This window comes from Ptychodera flava, chromosome 6, assembly GCF_041260155.1.
Source record: "Ptychodera flava strain L36383 chromosome 6, AS_Pfla_20210202, whole genome shotgun sequence".
Taxonomy (NCBI): Eukaryota; Metazoa; Hemichordata; class Enteropneusta; family Ptychoderidae; genus Ptychodera; species Ptychodera flava.
Window position 1 is genome coordinate 6,868,173 of NC_091933.1, and position 20,915 is coordinate 6,889,087.

The 20,915-nt window shown below is 36.6% G+C and overlaps 1 protein-coding gene across 1 annotated transcript in view; it reads right to left on the reverse strand.

The window, feature by feature from the left end:
• Positions 1-2,546: 2,546 nt before the first annotated feature.
• LOC139134743 (prestin-like) overlaps positions 2,547-20,915 on the reverse strand; it is a 61,027-nt gene continuing 42,658 nt past the window's right edge. Inside the window, exons 5-16 of the mRNA XM_070701763.1 lie at positions 17,914-18,078; positions 16,978-17,133; positions 15,685-15,764; positions 15,291-15,438; positions 14,374-14,487; positions 14,059-14,136; positions 10,985-11,080; positions 9,901-10,077; positions 9,089-9,307; positions 8,319-8,490; positions 7,447-7,574; positions 2,547-6,074 (exon numbers count right to left, since the gene is read on the reverse strand). Coding sequence (XP_070557864.1) covers positions 5,949-6,074; positions 7,447-7,574; positions 8,319-8,490; positions 9,089-9,307; positions 9,901-10,077; positions 10,985-11,080; positions 14,059-14,136; positions 14,374-14,487; positions 15,291-15,438; positions 15,685-15,764; positions 16,978-17,133; positions 17,914-18,078 — 1,659 coding nt within the window. The 3' untranslated portion in view covers positions 2,547-5,948. The remainder of the gene's footprint in view (positions 6,075-7,446; positions 7,575-8,318; positions 8,491-9,088; positions 9,308-9,900; positions 10,078-10,984; positions 11,081-14,058; positions 14,137-14,373; positions 14,488-15,290; positions 15,439-15,684; positions 15,765-16,977; positions 17,134-17,913; positions 18,079-20,915) is intronic.

Sequence of the window (20,915 nt, forward strand, 5' to 3'; positions counted from 1 at the left end):
GTGCCATCAATGAGAATGCCTATTTAGTATCGCTCGATGAGCACATATATCCTAAAGTGGGACTCCAGAACGAATCCAGTGGTTGAGGGATAGAAGCATGTGTTTAAACTACAAGGCCTACAATGACATAAGGAGACAGTCGTTTCTTGGATAAAGGAGAGCATCTCAGCATAACAAAATGTCTCATCAAGCGCGATCTTTTGAGGAGAATCCGTAGTTAGATGTAGGGTTATAGTTATGGTCCCTTGTTTAGTTAGCTTCAAGATCGTGGAAATTGCAAATTACTCTTGTTAGGAAACGATATGTTCAATAATACGTTTTCCACGTAATTATAGTAATTGGAGGGATCATGAATGCCATATCGAACAGATTAAATTACTATAGTGCACCGTGCATTCTGATACAAAGTAGATACGAGATAGCTACAGTTTTCACAATCTATGCTAACAAAAATGCTCTAAAATGGTAATATGCAGTGCGTTCTCACGCTTTGATAAAAACAAAAGTACACCATGGCGTGGGGCACCAATCAAAGTAGTAATATTCTGATGGTATGTAGCGACAGCGACTTACGTGTTTAGAAGAAAAACTTATGTTTTAAATCATGAAAATACAAACTAAACATATTGTGACTCTGATGAAAGCATAATCAAAGTTACGTAGACTGTGTAGCTGAGCTCATTAATTCATTTCAAATCCTCCGTCTTGTATACGATAATGATAGGCTTCCAGTTTGTCACCAGAAAAATGAAGCAAAGGTGATTGCATATAAAAAACATTTTAGCGTGGAAGCTTAAGACTTTCATAAACTGTAAGTTGTTCTTCTCTGCTTGGCCTTCATTAGACATAGGTTACTATGGTTTTCAGGCAAGGATGGATCCTGCCGATACTTTGGCAGAAGTTTCGTCGACGTCAAATTTCATTGGTTTCTCTCAAATATTAAAGCGGATATCCTTTGATTTTAGAACCCATATGGAGTCTGCAGTGCACTCTTAATTATATCAAGACACCTCACAGGTTCTTAATCATATAGAAAAGTAATGAATACCAGATATGATTTATGGCAAAATTTCAGACATATCATGTCTGATGGCGTTTATTGTAGATGTAGGCCTATGTCTGTAGCTGTAAATTGTGATCAGCGAAGCAACCGACGGCATTTTTCATAGTTGGTATAAACGGTTGCCGAAAATGTTCATATATGCGGTGTTACGTACGCTCTATAGAAGCGTCACCGTTTCTCAGTATTTTTGCGGTCAAAGTGTAACCATATTGATTTGTATACTCAAAACATTTATCAATCTCATTTATGGAGAGATTCCTTCTCCTTGTATCTTTTCCATCGATGTTGTCCTATCCTAATTTCCTCCCCCCCCCCCCCCCCCCGACCATTTCTTGCGGAATTGACATTGTGATATTGCTATCTTTTTCAACTGAGCTTTTTATAGTTGTTCCGGGAAATAAATACTCACGCATCTCCGGCCAATCAGACATGCCGTTGTTGCTGTTCCATCAACACAAGTTATCTTTTGAAAGGGTGTAGTAACGTTACCGTTTGTCGTGTCGCTCGCTCACAATGCGAAACATAATCCAGACAGCGCCCTCTAACTTACACTCCGTTTCTCCCGAATGTAGCCGTCACCGACATTGTGTAAGGCGAGTTATCTGACAACAACAATACGTTACCTGATAAAAACATATTACTTGTAGCCTAGGGATTTTTATTTGGTGAAATCTCTAGGAAATATATCATCACACTGCGTCCGTGGAGGCTTTTCTCCGGGGTTTCCCCTAATGTATGACAGTTAATTTTGTCACAGAAGCTTAACTGTGTGAAACTGTGTGAAACAGTAAATAAACTATGCTGATACATTCTTCCTTTTCTGTCTGTGGCTTTTATTTCAGTTTTCATTGGAGTTGGAAAAATTAATAGTGAAAGCACAATAAAAAAGTCAAAATGATCCGAACAACTCACCTTAATAATGAGCGTCTTGGTGACGTATGTTGATTACATATAACGAACACGATTGGAACTAATTTGGGATAATTGGATCTTCATATTTTTCAAATTTATCAAAAGTATTTGGTGCCCTACAGCTGAATGTTGCAATATTACAAATTACTCATAAAAACAAGTGTGTAACTTAAAAAGAAAAGTGGATGAGGTTACATTTGCAGATTAAATCGACACTACTTCACCATCCAATTATCCTAAATTAGTTCCAATCGTGTTAATCATCATTATGTGAGTTTGACGTAAAGTGTTTGTAAAATGCTTGTTTTGGAAGAACCGATTTCCAGTTTTGTTTATAGTCTGCCATCCCTTCTTTAATTATGAAATGGTCCACTACCCTCTGCTGTGCACGCAGTGTGGTCCGCCACTGCAAGCCGTACTAACTGGTGCTAGGCCTGGCGGGGAAATCCCGCTCGTTCTGTGTCGTCCCCAAATCGCGGATTTTGTTCTTTTTGTTCAAAATACCATCATAAATACGTCCAATAAATTTACTACAATGCACATATAAACAGAGAGAGACCATTGCATCAACTCTTTGAAAGACAGTCCGTTTATTGCTCACATTTTTTCCGGGTATATACTTTCAGTAAGTTTTATTTCAAACACAAATAATGGACACTTACAAAATGATCATTGACGCTAAAGACAGATTTGTAATGATCTGCACAAAACGTTAAAAAAATCTTTTGACTGATAGATGAGAAAACGGGTTACCTAAAACGATAATATCTTAAAAAACTACAGAATAAAACATCTACCATTCATAAAAAACAAATATTTGAGTAGTTAACATTTTAGAATAAAAACTTCAAGCAGTGAATGGTCATAACATTCAACTAGGATATGGTATTCGTCGCTGAAAAAATGTATTTGTGTATCTGTATATATGTTCTATATTGAACGAAATTTTATCAGTGCCGCATTCGCTAAGATTTGCAGTATGCCGTGTCAATATCTGTATGTAGTGAATTGATTCAATACCCCTGAAGTGAGATGTTTATTCGACCATTTTCCCGTTCTAATTAAACTACTCCAGTTATTACTTTGCACTTTTGCACTGCGCGGTCAACAACACTATCATGCTAATACGTTAAAGCATCCAACTGCATGCATAAATCATGTGGTCACTGTACTGCACATTCGGACCCTACATTAGAAATATCGATGCAGAAAAATCTTGTTTGATCCGAAAAACAAACGAGCTATGACAGCGAAATACTGCATATGAATTATAGCATATAAATTTATGACAGCAACGCGTATTACCACTCTGAATCAAAGTGATGTACGGTCTGAAAATAATATTCCAAAGTCTGAGCACTGTCTACTCTTTTCAAGTAAAACCAAGAAGTCACGTCTTCACTAAAGAAAAAAAGTTTTAAGTTTTTTCATCTGACATATAAGATCAAACAACTATCGATGAAATACACGAAAACCTAAAATAGAGCTAAATGATAGGAGCAAGCTAAAATATTTTTAATTTTTTTGCAGATCAAAATAATTTATCAATAAACAGCAAATGTATTACTGTTATTATAATTATTATTATTGTTGTTGTTGTTGTTGTTGTTGTTTTGTCGTCGTCATTGTTGTTGTTAAATTGGACTGCATATTTGCCCATGTATCATTTAGAAAATTGAAAAAACAGTCTCCTGGTCATATGAACAAAACAAACTTATTCTGCATTAAAATTTTACCATTTGACGACCAGTATATATAGCCAGTGTTTTGAGGCGACATTTTATGCTGTTGTTCATGTCGAGAAATACTCGGTACATTTCATAACATACGAAGAATGAAATAAGGAGGTCCAGAAATCAGACAGCATTAAATATTACTGTCGTAGTTTTAGTCTAAAATTATATCTAAGGATGAAAATAGGCCTTAGACAAGGTTGAAAAGGCCTTTGATGCTGCCATAGAGAAACATAGACAGAGTGGCAACGGTATTGTTTAAGGGGTGAAGCGGTTATGTAACCCATCCATGTTCGCCTCGCCTCAGTTTGCTCTCGCCTCTCTTTTCCGAAGAGTGCCGACCATGAATCCTTCGGTAATTTTCGGATTTTCGCCAATTGTTAAGCGAAAGTATGTTCGGCAAAGTTTGTGTTGTTGTTTTCGTGTGGTGCTGAGCAGAATTGACGTGCTGGCGAAAACGGGAGTGTTTTGAGCTTCAGGAAAATGAGTTTTACCGTTTTAAAAATTCCTCTCATATTTTTATGAATATATAATGAGTGTGTTTGAACCGAATTTGAAAGTCTTTTATCGATACTGTCTGGTTTTACTCAATGGTTTACGGTCAGTCGTACCCTCTTTTACACGTGCGTCAAGGAAGGACATATTTATGAAACTGCTGCCGTGTTATGTTTTGATTGGCGTGAAGCAGTGTTTCTGGCCTGAGAGCTCACAAAGTAACTATGGTTGCTACGCGACTGGCAGTACGATGCCATCTCGTCGTATTTTTCGCATAATCTCGTGTAATCATCAACCACAAACAAAGCCTCCAAAAAGTTTAACACCTTTGGAGCTCATTTTAATATGAAAAGCCAATAGTCTACCGAGACGACCATGGAACAAAAGGCATGCAAGTGTTGCGACTCTGTCAATGTTACTCTGTGATGCTGCGAACAATGAAATTTCAACCAGTAAATCGAATGCTTATGAAGTGCGTTGGGTGATATTTGATACTTTTTGAAAAAAAACCATACCAAGGTATATATATATATATATGTATATATGGTAATGGGGTTGTATCTATACAAGACCCTTCTTGTTTTTCTATAGACACATTTGTGTCATGGGCGAACGGTTTCGGGGTGACCCTATAAACAAACTTACAGAAGAAATGTACACTGAAAATGAAGAAAATAATTAGTTCAAAGGTCGGCATATTATACAGGCTGAGCTGATTTTCCCTGAATCCTTATAATTTGTAATTACTTTACGAATGTTTCATTTATCCAAATACATAATATGCTCAAGAAGTATGAAGGAATGCTTCCATGACATAGATGAAACATGAATATCTCACTTATGGACGAATAGTACACACCCTTACGAACGAAAAGACTTGGACAAATACTGCCATTGTTTAATGGGGTGGCAGTTCTTGATAATACACAAAAAAAACATATCAAGTGATGCTATTTGTCTGTAATGGTATACATGGACATTTTCTTGAAAGGATTCCACATCACGCATTAAATATTAAGCGTTGCTATATATCCGCCATGGTTCAAGAGATTGCGAAATCTATTCATCAAAATACATACAGTCAATGCAAGACGAACAGTGATGAAAAACTCTGGATTCGAATTCCTGCAGTTATTAAAACTGTAAAATGTATGTCACCAATTAAAAACTGTTTTACACATGGGATTTAATACAGGGGTCCAGTGAATTTTGGAATACAAGAAATGCACGAAGTCAGGCAAAATTTCACGAGAAATAGTTTACTATCATTTGTTCAGTTTGCAGAATTATCTCACCCTCAACACGTAAAACGCCAAGTTTTGTAGACAAGTGTGCTAGATAGTACTGGCCAACACAACCCTGTGTCAGATCTGTGATTTGTAATGTCATTCTTTCAATGTGTATGAATGAACTCCAGCTGAACTCTAAACTTTAGACATGTCACACATCTTGATATTAACTAATCTTTTTAGAGGAGGCGATTCATGCCTTCAAGAGGACTGAAACTCCGGCTTTTTTGCTAGTGGGGTTGGTATCTTACCTTTCGAGTTTTAAATCCTATAGAACATTTATGGGAATTTTTACACCAGTTTAGACATAGTATGTATATTTTTCAAAAACGTTCTTTAAAACTTGATATTTTCGTCAGAGAGGAAGTCACTTCAACGCCGAGGAAACCAATAATTACACTGACAAAGACACAAAGTCTGTGTGTATTTTCATTATCACAAGGAAAGATTCAGTTTCTAGAATGCAGTGTCTTGTTCAGTTTCGTTAACTCGTATCGCATTCACGTCTGGAGGCACTCTTTGTCCCTCGATAACAGTATGGATGTGCGTTCGAGCTCTGCCATCAGTGTCATCCACAAGCAACTGTTGGATTTTCAAAAATATGATTTCATGATTAACATTGATGTGTGGTTTTAGAAGTTGGTGGTGGTACCGTAAGAAACCCTTTGTTCAGGGATATCAGTTTTGTTAAGGTAGTATGCGCCTCGAAAGTGAAAGACTTAGACTTTAGCTCAAACTTCCCTAAATTAAACTTTCAACCATTCTCTTACCAAATCAACAATAAAAATCGGGGTCACCGTGCAAAGTTTGGAACTAGCGAAACGAATTACCCAACATTTTGCGGTATTTGAAATTCAAAATGGCTCAGTGCCATCCCTGTGTTAACTCTGTTGTGGAAATTCAATGTTGAGTTTTCGAAAAACTAATAGGTGAAAGTTTTCCTTTCTCCAAGAGCTTTAAATGAGCCCCCACAAGTGGTAGACCAGAAAAGAATTGTAGAAATTTGAGAGTCTGACTATCTGTCCCCGAGGCGCGTTCTACTTTAAATGAAGTTGGAGGTGATAAGGAGTGTACTTGTATATGTGTACTTGCTATATACATTTGATTAGCAGCTACAACTTACAAAATTAACGTTTATTACGTGCCTCGATGTGAGTACAAAATTGTGCATTGATTTGAATAGGAACATCCGGGGGGTTAGCGGGCCAGTTAACGATGTACTGACCGGTTCCCTTGGTTACCCGGTCCAGTGAAGCCCTTCGACGTTTTCGATGTCAAAGTAGGCGCTTAACGCTAGATGTAAAATATCCATGCGTTAAATTCTGTATACACTGGTTGATTATGGTAAAATTGTTTGAAAATGCCCTGCATGTAACTAAATGTCTTATAGTGTTAGCTTTGAAGAGGCATGTAATACAAATATTAAGCTTATTGCCTAAATACATGGGTTTATGTGCCCTCGCAGCAGGAGACAATTTGCCCTCCTGGCGTCGGGCAAATTGTCACCTGCTCTCGGGCACATAAACCCATGTATCCAGGCAATAATATATAATACGCTATGGAGAACCGACACCACCATAAAGCATAGGCAATCTTATCTTACTCTAAAGTGTAAATCATTAAATGATGAAAGCCATGGAAAAAAGGTTAATGAACGATATTTGGCAGACTGTCATTATTGCCATGTATGACATCACCGAGTCTATACGTAGTTCAAAAGATTTGTCTACAGATTCGCGGAGAATATCACCTAACTGGTGTATACTTGACACCTGGTTCCACCAGTGGGCACCATTTCATTATGACCCCATCGTTATTGTCATTTTCAGTATGTTTCTTTGATCTGGTAAATTATTTACCTAGAATGATAATGATTATTGGGCCTGTTTTGATGCCATATTGAAGGTAGACTCTAATCATTGTGCGAATGTTTAGCACTTAATGCATCTTTTACCTCATTCAGATCACTTTCCTTGACTACATAGAGAACAGCATCATGGATAGTGACAAACAAAAGACTTTGTCCATCCAGGTTAACTTGAGAGTAAAATTCTGACTTTGAAATAGTGTCTCGAACACGCTCTACGGAGAGAGAGAGAGAGAGAGAGAGAGAGAGGAGGAGAGAAGAGAGAGAGAGAGAGAGAGAGAGGAGAGAGAGAGAGAGAGAGAGAGAGAGAGAGAGAGAGAGAGAGAGAGAGAGAGAGAGATCAAATCCCGAATTATAGTTCAGGCACACTTCTCAATGCCTGGTTCTCTTATTAGTGGATTTATTGATTTTCCATGAACATACCTTTAACCTTTTGTCCTCCTTTACATTTTTTTATTACTAGATATGTTTCCCTTTACATAAACCTGACAAAACGATGGGTCTTTATTCAAAGGCTAAATGACTTAATGCCCTTACACAAAACATGACAAACACTACCATCTTCAGTATATTCCCCAATGGAAATAAATGAATAAAACATTCCAGTATGAAATGATACTATTTATTCGATATGAATGTAAACGTTAGATAGTTTGACAGAATTAATAAACACCGTTGGGTGCATTCTGGTATCTTCGGTAAAATTATGATGACAGATATCGATGATAAATGAAATTGCACCAGTTCTAAAAGGTGCAATAAATATACTAAGATAATACTTTTACAGGAAAATTGTAAGTAATGTAATATTGGCAAACGGAACTTGTTATAGTATTTGGAAAGGTGTTAAAAAGAGAAAGGACGACATAGCAAAAGTAAGTTACCTGAATGTCCGCTACCGACTATAGTAATATTTCACTACAAACAATATAAACAGTCCATGAAATCAATATACTTACTTTTTACCTGGGCCATAAGTATCTTCACACCAATCTTCTTGTAGGCATTAATTATCTGAATCAATCTTGTCAAACCGCTCGAATCGACAAAATTTAAACTACTACAGTCCAGGATGATGGCATGGATACCGCCCAATTCCTCTTCTTCAATTTTTCGGTCAATATCACTGTCCTGGGACACAAATAAAAACAGTGGTGTTCGCGAATATGCTATACTGGTTGCAACTTGCAGTAATTACTTTTTATACAGGAATAGTTTGAGGTGTTTATTTGTCAATATGTAGCAAAGGCACTGTCAAACTACAAAATGTTTGGCTATGATATCAAGGTTTTACATCTTTGCGACGTTGCTCCAAGAAAATGTTTATAATTCTACCTGACTGAGGATACAAATAAGGGGTTAGTGTGCAATTTTTGGATGGGAAAAGCACTTGTATTGGCCGATATTATGAACTAAAAATGACTGCCGCTCTTTTATGTTGTCCGTGTAGAATTAAACAACATTATTCATATTTTCAGAGTGAAAGAAGACTGTAAACTTTACAGGTCCAAAAGTCATTTCCCATGGTACATTTTGCCTTCGTCAATATTTCCATCAATTGCTTTTGCATTGCAATTGCTTTCTTAACCCTGTCGTGAATTTTCCTCCCAAACTATCAATCTGCACATATCTGGCCTGTATAATTCCTTTGTCCAAAGATTTTCAATCATTTCATGGCGTCATAATGTACACTCTCATGTTATAACACCCTATCCTTTTTTCGTCTTACCTGTTCGGATTTCTGACATATATTTCCATTAACTTTATCCTCTTTCTGCCTCTTTTTCTCTTCCATTTCTTTCAAAAACGCCCTCTGGGCTCTAGCCTGCAGTATTTTTCTTGGATTGATTTTGGTCAGTTTGTGGAGGGATTTTTTGAAATGATCTACGTTTGCATAGTACAGGGAAGACATCATGCGGAATATCTTGATGCCAGGGATTTCTTTAGCCTTGAGGAAAAAAGACCAAAAAATTGAAAATGTTAAGTGTAAACATGTCCATGGTAGACATGAAAATTCATGAAACATTTATTCTGTCGCTCAATCTTCTATTAGACGAATCCTATTTAAGTTAATCTACGAATATCTACACTAATATCTAAGCAATTGAAGCTATTGTTTGTGAGAAAATTCACACATCAAAAAGTTAACTAGTAAGGCATAAAAGATGGATGACAACGAAGTCATCCCATGAACGGTAACTGTCACCCGTTTAAGACGTGATGTTGCAAAGTAATTGTCGCTCTCAAATATCGACAAAGGAATTTGCAATACTGTAACAAGCAAGATGATATGCAAGGAATTTTGGCACACTCATGAAGGTGACATAATGAATATAAGTTAACATACGGAACATGCGCAGAGACCCCTACAGAACAATATACCTGACATTAGCTGCCTTGAGCTACACAGCCTGTAAAAGCAGAATGATCAAGTGAATAACTGGAGAAAATATTTGTTTTCTATTCATTCAGAAATTTTGAAACGGCCATTAATTAGGATACGAAGTTGAGTTCCCGTGAAATATGAGTAATTTAACTTACTGAAGGAACATGGGTAATATCTTTGTAGATATCAGTTCCTGGTATACGACCTAGCAGGCAGCAGTATGGTTCTTGGGTCCTCCATATCATTACGAAGATGGAAAAGCCAACACCAATCATCAGACCAAGGTCAACATCAAAGAGGAACACTCCAAGACAAGTTACCCACCAAACATTCTGAAAATCAACAAAATAATCGATGTATTTGTAAGAAAACCAACGCCAGAATCTGAAAGGGTATTGAACGTTCTTCAAATTTAAAAAGTACATCAACTGTCAAAATCTTATATGAAATGGTAAATTTCCATGTGAAAGAAGTCTGAACATGACGCCATCACGAAACATCAAGGACTGGGTTTAATAACACGACATCAAATACAGGTCGTAACAGTGTTGAGATTCGTTGTAAATCTATCTGTTTTACTTTTTAATGATCATAATCAATATCTCTACATAAGTTGATTGACCACCAAATCTCTTGGATGCTTTTGACACTTTGTGTGACAATGATATTACTGTCAGTTCTTCCTCGTGCAAATTTGTCATTTCTAGTCAAATGTCAAAATCAAGTCCACGGTGTCAGACGGCAACTTTCGCTTTTCAGAGCCGAAACCGCCTGGCTAAATACTTGACTACAGGCAACCCTTAGTTTAGTGTGATCGGCTAGTAGCCTATAATATGCTCCACATTGTCAGCAAATTCAGTAGATTTTCCGTTCGGATCCGAACTCACAAGGTACGGCACCCAGTCACCTAGCGAAGACATCACAGTCAAAGTTATGTACATTACTGTGAAATACCTCTGTTCAATAAGAATATCTTAAGTACAAACAGTCCCTAACAAATATTACGAATGATCAACTTGAAACTTGGTCATGACTGACCTATTGTTTTGATTGGTCTTCCTTCTTATACAAAAAATATGATTGGTTTTCATAGGTGGTGCTTCGTTTTTGGAACAACAAACAAATACTTGCAGTGGTTTTACAATATGTTATTCTCTAAGGGGGTAATACCGTCTAACGAAGACATGTATTTAATGTATTTTAGGCGGGGTGGGGGTGGGGAGAGGATTTGATACTCACAAAATCTATTTTATCATACTTCCACAGCTTTTTAAGATCCATAAACTGCTTAAACATCCCTTTCAAAGCAACCACGATAACGGAAGCTAAGACAGCCTGCAATAGAAATAGTGAAAACCCGTTTTATTTATGTATGATTACTTATTTATTCAGATTTATCCAAAATAAATGATACAGAATCTACAGGGGATTGGGGACTGAAACAGGCACAAATCACATCACAAAGCAAGGCTTCTCTAGGGTTTAGAATATAGAAATTGAGTAAGAAGAAAAAGTGACATGAAATGTAGACAATTTAAAGCAAAAGATGCAACAATGAAGAAACTTTAAATCAAGTATAAGAAAGTCTACGATTACAACAAAATTAACGGGTTTTAGGCTTGCTGCAAAACAAGGAGTGATTAGTTTTATTTCATTCTTGTCAACAGCTGCCTCGTTTTGCAGACAATAAGTTGAAAAGTACAAACATTCTATAAAAACAAAACAAAAACAAAAACAAGAGAAACGTATTTGTGGGCAATGATCAATAACATGTTACTTGAGGTAATTGATCTTGTGCGGTCATCAACATTTTATAAAGCTCGTCATTGCGTTCCAATAGAGGGAGGTCGTTGATGTTAACGTATATGGTTATATGTAAATAAAATGGGACCCATGATCAAACGTAGCAGTACTACTAAAATTACATCCCACAAAGAAGATAGAGCACATTAAGAAGATAAGGCACCATTGTCATTGAGGATTGCTCTCTCTCTTCTATATGAAGTGTAACTTGAATCATTTGAACAAATCATTGTGTTATGACAAACTAACATAATATAACATAACATTAAGAAATTGAAGAGAGAGAAACTTTTTACGCATTATCGGGAAGGCAGTTGCGTGTAGGCTTTACTTCCCCTCCAAATTTAAGTGTGTAATATCCCATTGTGTGTGTATGTGTGTGTGTGTGTATGTGTATGTGAGTGTGTAATGTTTAGTGTTCAAACACCCCTTTTTTTGCTCACGTGTTGACACACGTGAGCATATGTCGCAGCAATGTCTGTGTGTCTGTGTGTCTGTGTGTCTGTCTGTCTGTCTGTGTGTCTGTGTACTCAATATCTCAAAAACGGCTCATCAGATCAGAATCAAATCTGGTACATAGATTTCAGTTTGCATATGGCAAGAACTGATTAGTTTTTGGTGAGTGTGGCTTGCTTACTTTCAGCTCATTTGCATAATTAATGATTTTAGAAAAAACTGATATATATTGACAACGACTGCACACAATTTGATGAGATTCGCTATAAATGTTGATCACACCAAGATATATCAGCTTTGAAAGATATTAAGGGGTGACGTGAAAGATAATAACTAATTTGCATGTTTAATGAAATTTCCTAATTAGGAGTATATATCTGAATTTACTCGATCAAAATTGACGAAACTTGGTACACATATTGAAGATACTATGATTTAACATTATTGAAAGTCATTAAGCATTTTTACTTCATCCAAATCCTAATTTGCATATCTAATGACCTTTTGAAATTAAGGATATATATTTGAAGTTACATGACCAAAATTGATGAAACTTGCTATGTACATTAAAGATACTATGATAGAACATTATTAAATGTCATTAAGCATTTTTACATCAGCCAATTCCTAATTTGCATATTTTATGAACTTTCCTAATTAGGGGTATTTATTTGAATTGACGAGACCAAAGTTGATGAAACTGGCTATGTACATTAAAGATACTATGATAAAACATTATTGAGAGTCATTAAGCATTTGAACTTTAGCCAATTCCTTATTTGCATATTTAATGAACTTTCATAATCAGGGATATTTATCTGTATTGACTGGACCAAAGTTGACGAAACTTGCTATGTACATTAAAGATACTATGATAGAACATTATTGAAAGTCATTAAGCATTTTTACTTCAGCCAATTCCTAATTTGCATATTTTATGAACTTTCCTAATTAGGGATATTTATCTGTATTGACTAGACCAAAGTTGACGAAACTTGCTATGTACATTAAAGATACTATGATACGACATTATTGAAAGTCATTAACCATTTTACTTCATCCAGCTCCTAATTTGCATATATAATGAATTTTTGAGATTTGGGGTATATATTTGAAATTACATGACCAAAATAGATGAAACTTGCTGTGTACATTAAAGATACTGGGTATTATGTAGGCTAACATTGAAAGGCATTAAGCATTTTTGCTTCAGCCAATTCCTAATTTGTGTATTTAATGAACTTTCCTAATTAGGGATATATACTTGGATTTATTTGATCAAAGTTGGCATAACATGCTATGTACATTTATGATTATACCAGGTTATACCAATATTGGAAGTCATTTCGCACTTAAGTTTTCATGTCAGCTAATTTATAGTTTGCATATCTAATGAGCTTTCAAAGTTTGGAATATATAGTTTGAAGGACTTGACCAAAGGCAATTACACTTGCTATATAAAGTGGTGATACAATAATAGCAGTCAAAGAAATTAATTATTTTTATTTCAGCTAATTACATATTTGAATACTTAATGACCGATAGAGTTAATCTGTGGTGAATATTGTTCATTATGTTGATCATAATACTTTCAATGAAGTTGCAAACATGTGGCAAAGGTTCAAATTTACACATAACTGCAATATACAGTGAAACACGTGATCATTTACAGTTCAGACCTTTTTACAGTTTGTTGATGTAAGCTGCAAGTTTCTAATTTTTGTAAGTTTTCACGATTGACCCTTAGAGTGCCAAAGTCGATTTTTGTTACCTTTATAGAATATATCACCAACAATTTTTTTCAAATCTAGACAATTTTGGTCAAAAACTGAAACTGATGAAAAGTTATGTCCATTTGGTGCAAAACTATAAAAAATAACATAAAAATTCATAAAAATTGGTAAAATCTTGCCCTGATATTTTAGCGGGGAAAAATACAGTGCTCAAAGGGTTAAATGAGTTGGTGTCCATATTTCAAATATCGAATCTTTAGAAAATCATATGCGTATTTTGAAGCAAAGTGCCCATATATATGCAGCAAAATGTAATCTTACCTTTGGCAATGGTTCAAAGAGTGGCGCCAAAAACAGTAAAATCACCAACATCAATACACTGTTCACAAGCCCTGCTATCTGTGGACAAATAGTTATGTATGTATGAGTTCTTAAACAGATAGATACATTGAAACACGTCAATACATGTAGTAACTGTTGCCTTAACCCAATTCGAGAATACACAAACGGATTTGATCTATTGACTGATAACTGTCATTTTGTCTGCACAGTTGCTCCAGATATTGGGACATATAAATACATTACGCTGGAATGACATCATATCACAACTACATTATCATCTCCATGTCAACCTACCTGCGAGCTTCCACCACTGTTTTCTTGTACCAGACTACGGGACAGAGAGCAGCTGGAAGGATAGCATGAAAAGAAAGATGTGATTGTATTTGTACATCCATAGGCAACCAGTTCCTGGAAAAAACAACACAAGAAAAAAACCAGTGCACGGTCGAAATATGGAAATTCTTGTTGAATTGTTAAGCATGTTGCAATATCATACACACAAAATCAGGTATATTTTCATGGCTCCTATGTGACCCTACACACTGCTGATATTCTGCTTAAGCATTCACGATTCAAAGTATCAGAAAAGAGAAGTATTAGTCCGCTTTTTTAAGTCCACTTTTCTGAATTTGTCCATTACAGCGCCATCTAATGGCGAACATGAACAATCAACACACGGCAGTCCAGTTGCCAAAAACGACAGTAGGTAAACATGCAACTTACTGGTTGTGAAAAAAGAAGATTCTTTTGTACAGTGTATGTTTCAAACGAGATGAAATTTTTCACTTGCCTTATAGAGACGTTTGTCGAAATGGGTGTATTAGAAGTTCCATAGTAAGTGTAACTCGCATATATTCATCACGGTGGTAAAAGATATGAGTCAACTATGTTAGCTTATTGAATATCAGTAGCAATGAACGAGAGACTCTATGATTATTGTTGAAAATACATGTAGCTTATTTGTAGGGTATTGTAGATCTGGTGAATGTGACTTACTGTGAACTGACCAAATGCAAGACCGATCACCGGAGTACATTTTCTCATTCGGCGGAAGTTAACGATAGATAGTGTGTTAAATAGCAGAAAACATGAAAACAGATGGGTGTAGCTCAGGCAGAAAAGTGAAAAATAACTTGTCGATATTACCTGGCCTCAACATAGACATTTCAAAGGAATAGAGTCGGTAAGATAATGAGTATGTTTTCACTGACCTGGTTAGCATCCACTTTATAATTGTTTTTCTGTCCGAACAGTGCTGCCATTGACACGGATATGGCAAACACTACGATTGCAATGGCTATAGCATCGGTGACGAGGGAACCCATGTAGGTCGTTGAGGGCAGCTTAGGAGCTGGTAGCCTGCCAGTAAACAAGAGTACATGTACTATGCATTTTGGAAACAATCCGACCACATTTGTAATTCTGATTCATACCGTTCTATAATATGAAAACATACTCATGGAAAAATTCATTATTCAACAATCAAACTGGATGAAGGTTGATTTAGTTTTACTCGTAAACCTTTCGAATTGCAGGAATGTAAATATTTGATTTGTATAAGATTGATATGTGACTTGTATTTAATTGAAAAATGTTTTTACCTACCCTGTCGGAATGTCACCGATAATATCCACACCATAATCTTCCAGGCCAATGAGGTGGGAAGCTAGTGCCCCTAATATCACCTGGAAAAATTCAGTAAAGTATGCATAATTTCTTACCAACATCTCACCAAAACGATCATCTTATCAAGGAAATTGTGCCTCATTTCTAAAATCAGCTCATACTCTCATATTTTGTGTCATTTCGTACAACGCTTATACCATCGAAATACTTCCTAGACATACCCATACACTATACGCTTACACAGTGCCGCTGTTGGGGTGCCCTCAGTCCGCGGATCTTACAGTCATCATAATTATGCACAAGTGCACTTAGAAGACACCAGCCTCACAAAGATATCATACTTTCCCAAGTTTGTTAAAAAGATGTAGAGACGGCATATGCATCCCGGCCCCCATTATGATACGGAAGCCGATGCTATCTATACATCAGATATAAATCTAATGACTAATTCCATAACATTCACTACACTACCCAAGCGAGATAAATATCATTATGAACAGTAAGCTTCATTGGTAAGTTTCTATACGAAAACTATTGGTCTTCAAAAAGATAATTAAAATATATTGTCATGCTCATTGTCATTGTTGTGCCATAAATGTCTGATTAGGAAAATGGAAATTATTGACTGTTTTCGGATTCTGTATTTGTTGTTGTATAATTCAAGTTACGGTTATAGAAACTGTGTTCTGAAATTTTAACACCACTTGCAAAATAATTCATGTTAGACCAAACGTATCAAATGCTTGGCTTGCAACAAAGAAAGCACATACGACAGTGCTTCACTCATTGTCATACATGAAATCTATTAAGAATAGAAATGTAAAGTTCTAAAGAGTTAACATGGAATTGCGTTCATACACATCAAAAATACATAGTTCAAAAAATCAGATTTCCACAGTCAGGCAGACAACTACAATAACACAACGGTAAACATTTCACACAGAACATACGATACAAAGTTAAATTCATCGAAGAAAGGCGTATGGACCTCTCGCAAAACTACAAAAACAATCAAGGCAATATAGTAGGAAAAGCATTTTTTTACTTCATAGAAACATTGGAAGCGGTATTTTGTATAAAGCTTAATTAATAAACCACTGACTTAAGAATGTTCGCTTTGACCAAGGATATTTTGCACGTACTGGTGTCAGAATAACAAATATTCCAGAGACTCCCTAATTAGCCAAAGGGTGACATAAATGTCAGGTGTTAGAGGGAAAACTGCAAGACACAATGCTTACATATACACCATATCATTTACTAAATCCTTACCACTATTAGCTCTGCTCCGAGTGGATATCCTCGTAGCTGTTTTGAAAATTTACCCTCGATCAGTTTTATGATGATCAAAACTGTGATGCAACTTATGGACAGTAAAATCGTGACATAGTTTGAATACTTGAGATTCAATACAATGTCACGATACACCTGCAATAGAAAAGACCGAATGTTAGTATAAGAAACAATGATGTTGCTGTATGTCAATGTAAATAGTGTATTGTTCAGTGACAAATTGATAATAACCATACCCTTCCGTTATCCACAAATCATATGTCAATAGTTGTATTACACAGTTTTGGTATCTGTGACAAACATAGTGCAGCACAGCATGACAATGAGTAAAGTACTGGTACACACAACACATTCAAAGTCGTAATAGAAAGATAAATTGACCTCCAGTACAGCAACCAAGAAGTGATGTCAGGTGTTTCGAAAGGGTAAGCGCATTCTGCCCAACACGTGGCACCTGTATACCAATCTGGACGTCAAAATAGCAACTCGGTAGTCACAGTCAACAGACTGATGTCTGACAGACACATTCTACCCGTCAACAAATCTATGTCACCTAACAAAATACATTTGAATGTAGAGACAAGCCCTTGTCTTGTGTAACCTGTGTTTATACGTTTGCAAGAGAGGTGGTCATGTCTTTCAAAATCACCACATGAACTACATGCTCTTGCATCACAGATAATCTGAGATATGTACACTCCAACGGCTGGTGAGAGTGGAACGTTGCTGTCTATAGGTGAGGGAAACCGATGCTAGTAAAGTTGAAATCATCTCTCTTGTCGTTCAGTCTAATAGAAAGGTGACCATTAAATTCAAATCCAAGGAAAATATCCAAATTCAAAGCATAAGAAGCTGATTCAGTAGTTTCTTTAATCTCCAATTCAGGACGATAAATCAAAGCAGACTGACACTTACGTAGATCAATTTGAATACCCCACTGTATCTTGGGATATCTATGCCCAGCAAGTCATCGACCTGACTTGTGAAGACGTGAATGGCGGCACCAGTGGTGTAGCCCCTGATGAAGGGATCTGACAGGTAGATGGTAACCCATCCCAGACGCAGAATATACATCGACAGCTGAAACCATGAAAAAACACGCTATTATAACCCCTGACTTGTTTTGAAGACTTCATGCTCAAGTCATATTTCCTGCATTATGCAACTGTCAATCCAAATTATATTAATGGGAATTATACTTGTAGGCAAATTAAATGCTACTGAGAGAGAGAGAGAGAGAGAGAGAGAGAGAGAGAGAGAGAGAGAGAGAGAGAGAGAGAGAATAGCTAATGCCAACACCAAACACGATATAATTTTTAAGTTGGCATTACAACTATAGATTTTTAACGTGAATCTTTCAATAAGGTTATACCATGTATTTAAGACTGTTATGAAGTGTTTCTACTTGGCATTTATCATCGACTCAAATAATTTTAACACGCAATGACCTTTCATGCCAAAGCCCCACATGCAAACACTCAGTAGGTGAGTATGTGTGACCACTATTGTGTATCTGGTGATAGTGTTGACAAAGAACAGAGATTCGATGCACCACCACAATGGCGAGTGAAACTTCCCCATGTGTACATTACTTGGACCTTCACAACTCAGGATCCCATATACCCGGGCCATTACCTATGTCTCAAAATGTGGCCTCAGTCTTAGCAGATTGATCTTAGTTGTCATCTACAACGGATCTACACTGAAATATCATATCACTAAAATCTCATCGGCCATGCCAAGACTTCTTATTGATCTCGGTACATTTCAGTTAAAAGTGAACCAACTTTCAAGGATCTCATGTTATTCTTTTATTGCAGTTTCTTTTCAGATGTAAACGAACACAACTACAAGCATAGTGAATAGATCTGAATAAATTACTCAAAAGAAATTTGAGGAGTGTAATACGGTAAGTGAGCAAAGGCGGCTGAACGCTATGTTGCTAATGGTGTTTTTTGATTGAATACATAGTGCTTTCTTGGAATCTGCATAAAATGGACACTTTCTTGGAAGCAAAAAGGGCCATTGCAAATATTCTTTCATGGATAATGTCAAATGTTTTCAAAAGATACGGACAATTTTTACTTTGCATTATGAATTAGGAATAATTTCTCATGTAATCTGTTAACTTTTATGATGAACAACAATATCACAGCTGCTATTATATTCCAATGACGCTGAAATGTTAAGAAAAGTATGACTGAAGGCATATCTGACCGTAGCTGTGCGGGTATTGTAAACATCGCTTGTTTTGCAATAGGTCGAACCGTGTCTTGGAAAAGACCAAACCCTCGGTTGACCTGGCGTGACCTGTTCAACAGAGGGCAACAAAATCAGATCACGTTTGACAGTTTCATACCACATGTATCCTTTTCACAAGCCCGAATTTTCAGCAACAATAACAATTTACAAATGCATGGAGTGAATTTCGGTTCTACCAGCATTTCTCCCACAAGGTTACCTATGACTGGTCCACATTTTTATGTTTCATACGTAGACCAACCTGTAAATTTGCTTAATGTGTGCGTAAGTTCTGGAACTACATGTACATCTTGAACTAATGGTTTTACGTCTTCGGACGAACTGTGGATCAGCCCAATTCTGGGAAGGAAATTCGGAGTTTCTGCCATTCCGATAAACAATCCAAAATTGAAAATATCTGTGTCACATGGTCGATCGATGACAAAGTTTAACTTTACAGTGAAACCCAGTTGAGAATGGAGTAGATGAGTAAAATAATAACACATGAGAGCGAGGGCAATATCACGATTTATTGCCTGCCCAAGGGATGGTGGTCATGATCGAAATATTGATGATGCCCGAGCCGTAGGCGAGGGCATCATCAATATTTCGATCATGACCACCAGCCCGAGGGCAGGCAATAAATCGTGATATTGCCCTCGCTCTCATGTGTTATTATTTTTATTACACCGAACAAGCAAACATGCAAAGATACAAAAACACAAAGACTTCTTCGAGTACAGTTCGTCTTGAGTCCGGACCTCAGCGTAAAATGTTGTCAGTGCCGAGTCTAGGGTTGCCGCTGAAAGTTTGCCGATCTCCTCGGTGGCGTATCCAAATTTGTTGCTTACATAGTCGCTGAACACAGAAATTGCATTCCTTGTTGCCATTTTCGTTCGTTTGCTGTTTACTTGCATCAAAATATCGTCTAACTGTGCCGGTGACAGCTCTGCATGACGTTTCGCAGCGATAGTAGCAAGTACAAGCGAACGACAATTTGTTATGCGCAGAAAGGATGTGCAGTAAGTAAAATGACGTCATCCATGTAATATCAAATGCAGAGGGCATCATCAAGTTCGCAGAGGGCATCATCACGTTCTTTTACATGTCACGTGAGTCGTGTTTAACCAATGGCAGTGCACGCTGAATGAGTGAGGTGTAATAATAAAGTATACTCCCCGGTGTCTGATTTATGATTGGTCAGTGTCACTACTTTGACAACTTCAGGAACAAGTTCTTATTAATAAACCAATTACACACGTGTGATAGCATTAACATCAATTTCATCGTCCATTCTCAACTGGTTTTCTCTGTAACATAATGCCTGTGTTTATCCAATATAATACAAATAGACAGTAAAAAGAGAGCTAGAGATAAGCTTGCTTTTTGGAATGCTTTCAAATTATTTCAGCAAAAAGGGTTGAGTACTTCAACTTAATTTCATAACATGCATTAAAAGGTTTAAACACTGAGCTAATTAAGGATTTGAAAATACATCAGTTTGATCACAGACACACACTGTAACTTTTCAAACTTTGCATAAAATATTAACTCAGTCGAAGGGGTTAAAGTTGAGGTTGGGACTGCAACGATTCCCAAATAGGCAGGATTGGACATGTCGCACCTAGAGTAAAATGTGGGTGCAGTGAGAGTTCAACTGAAAATTGAAAAGACTT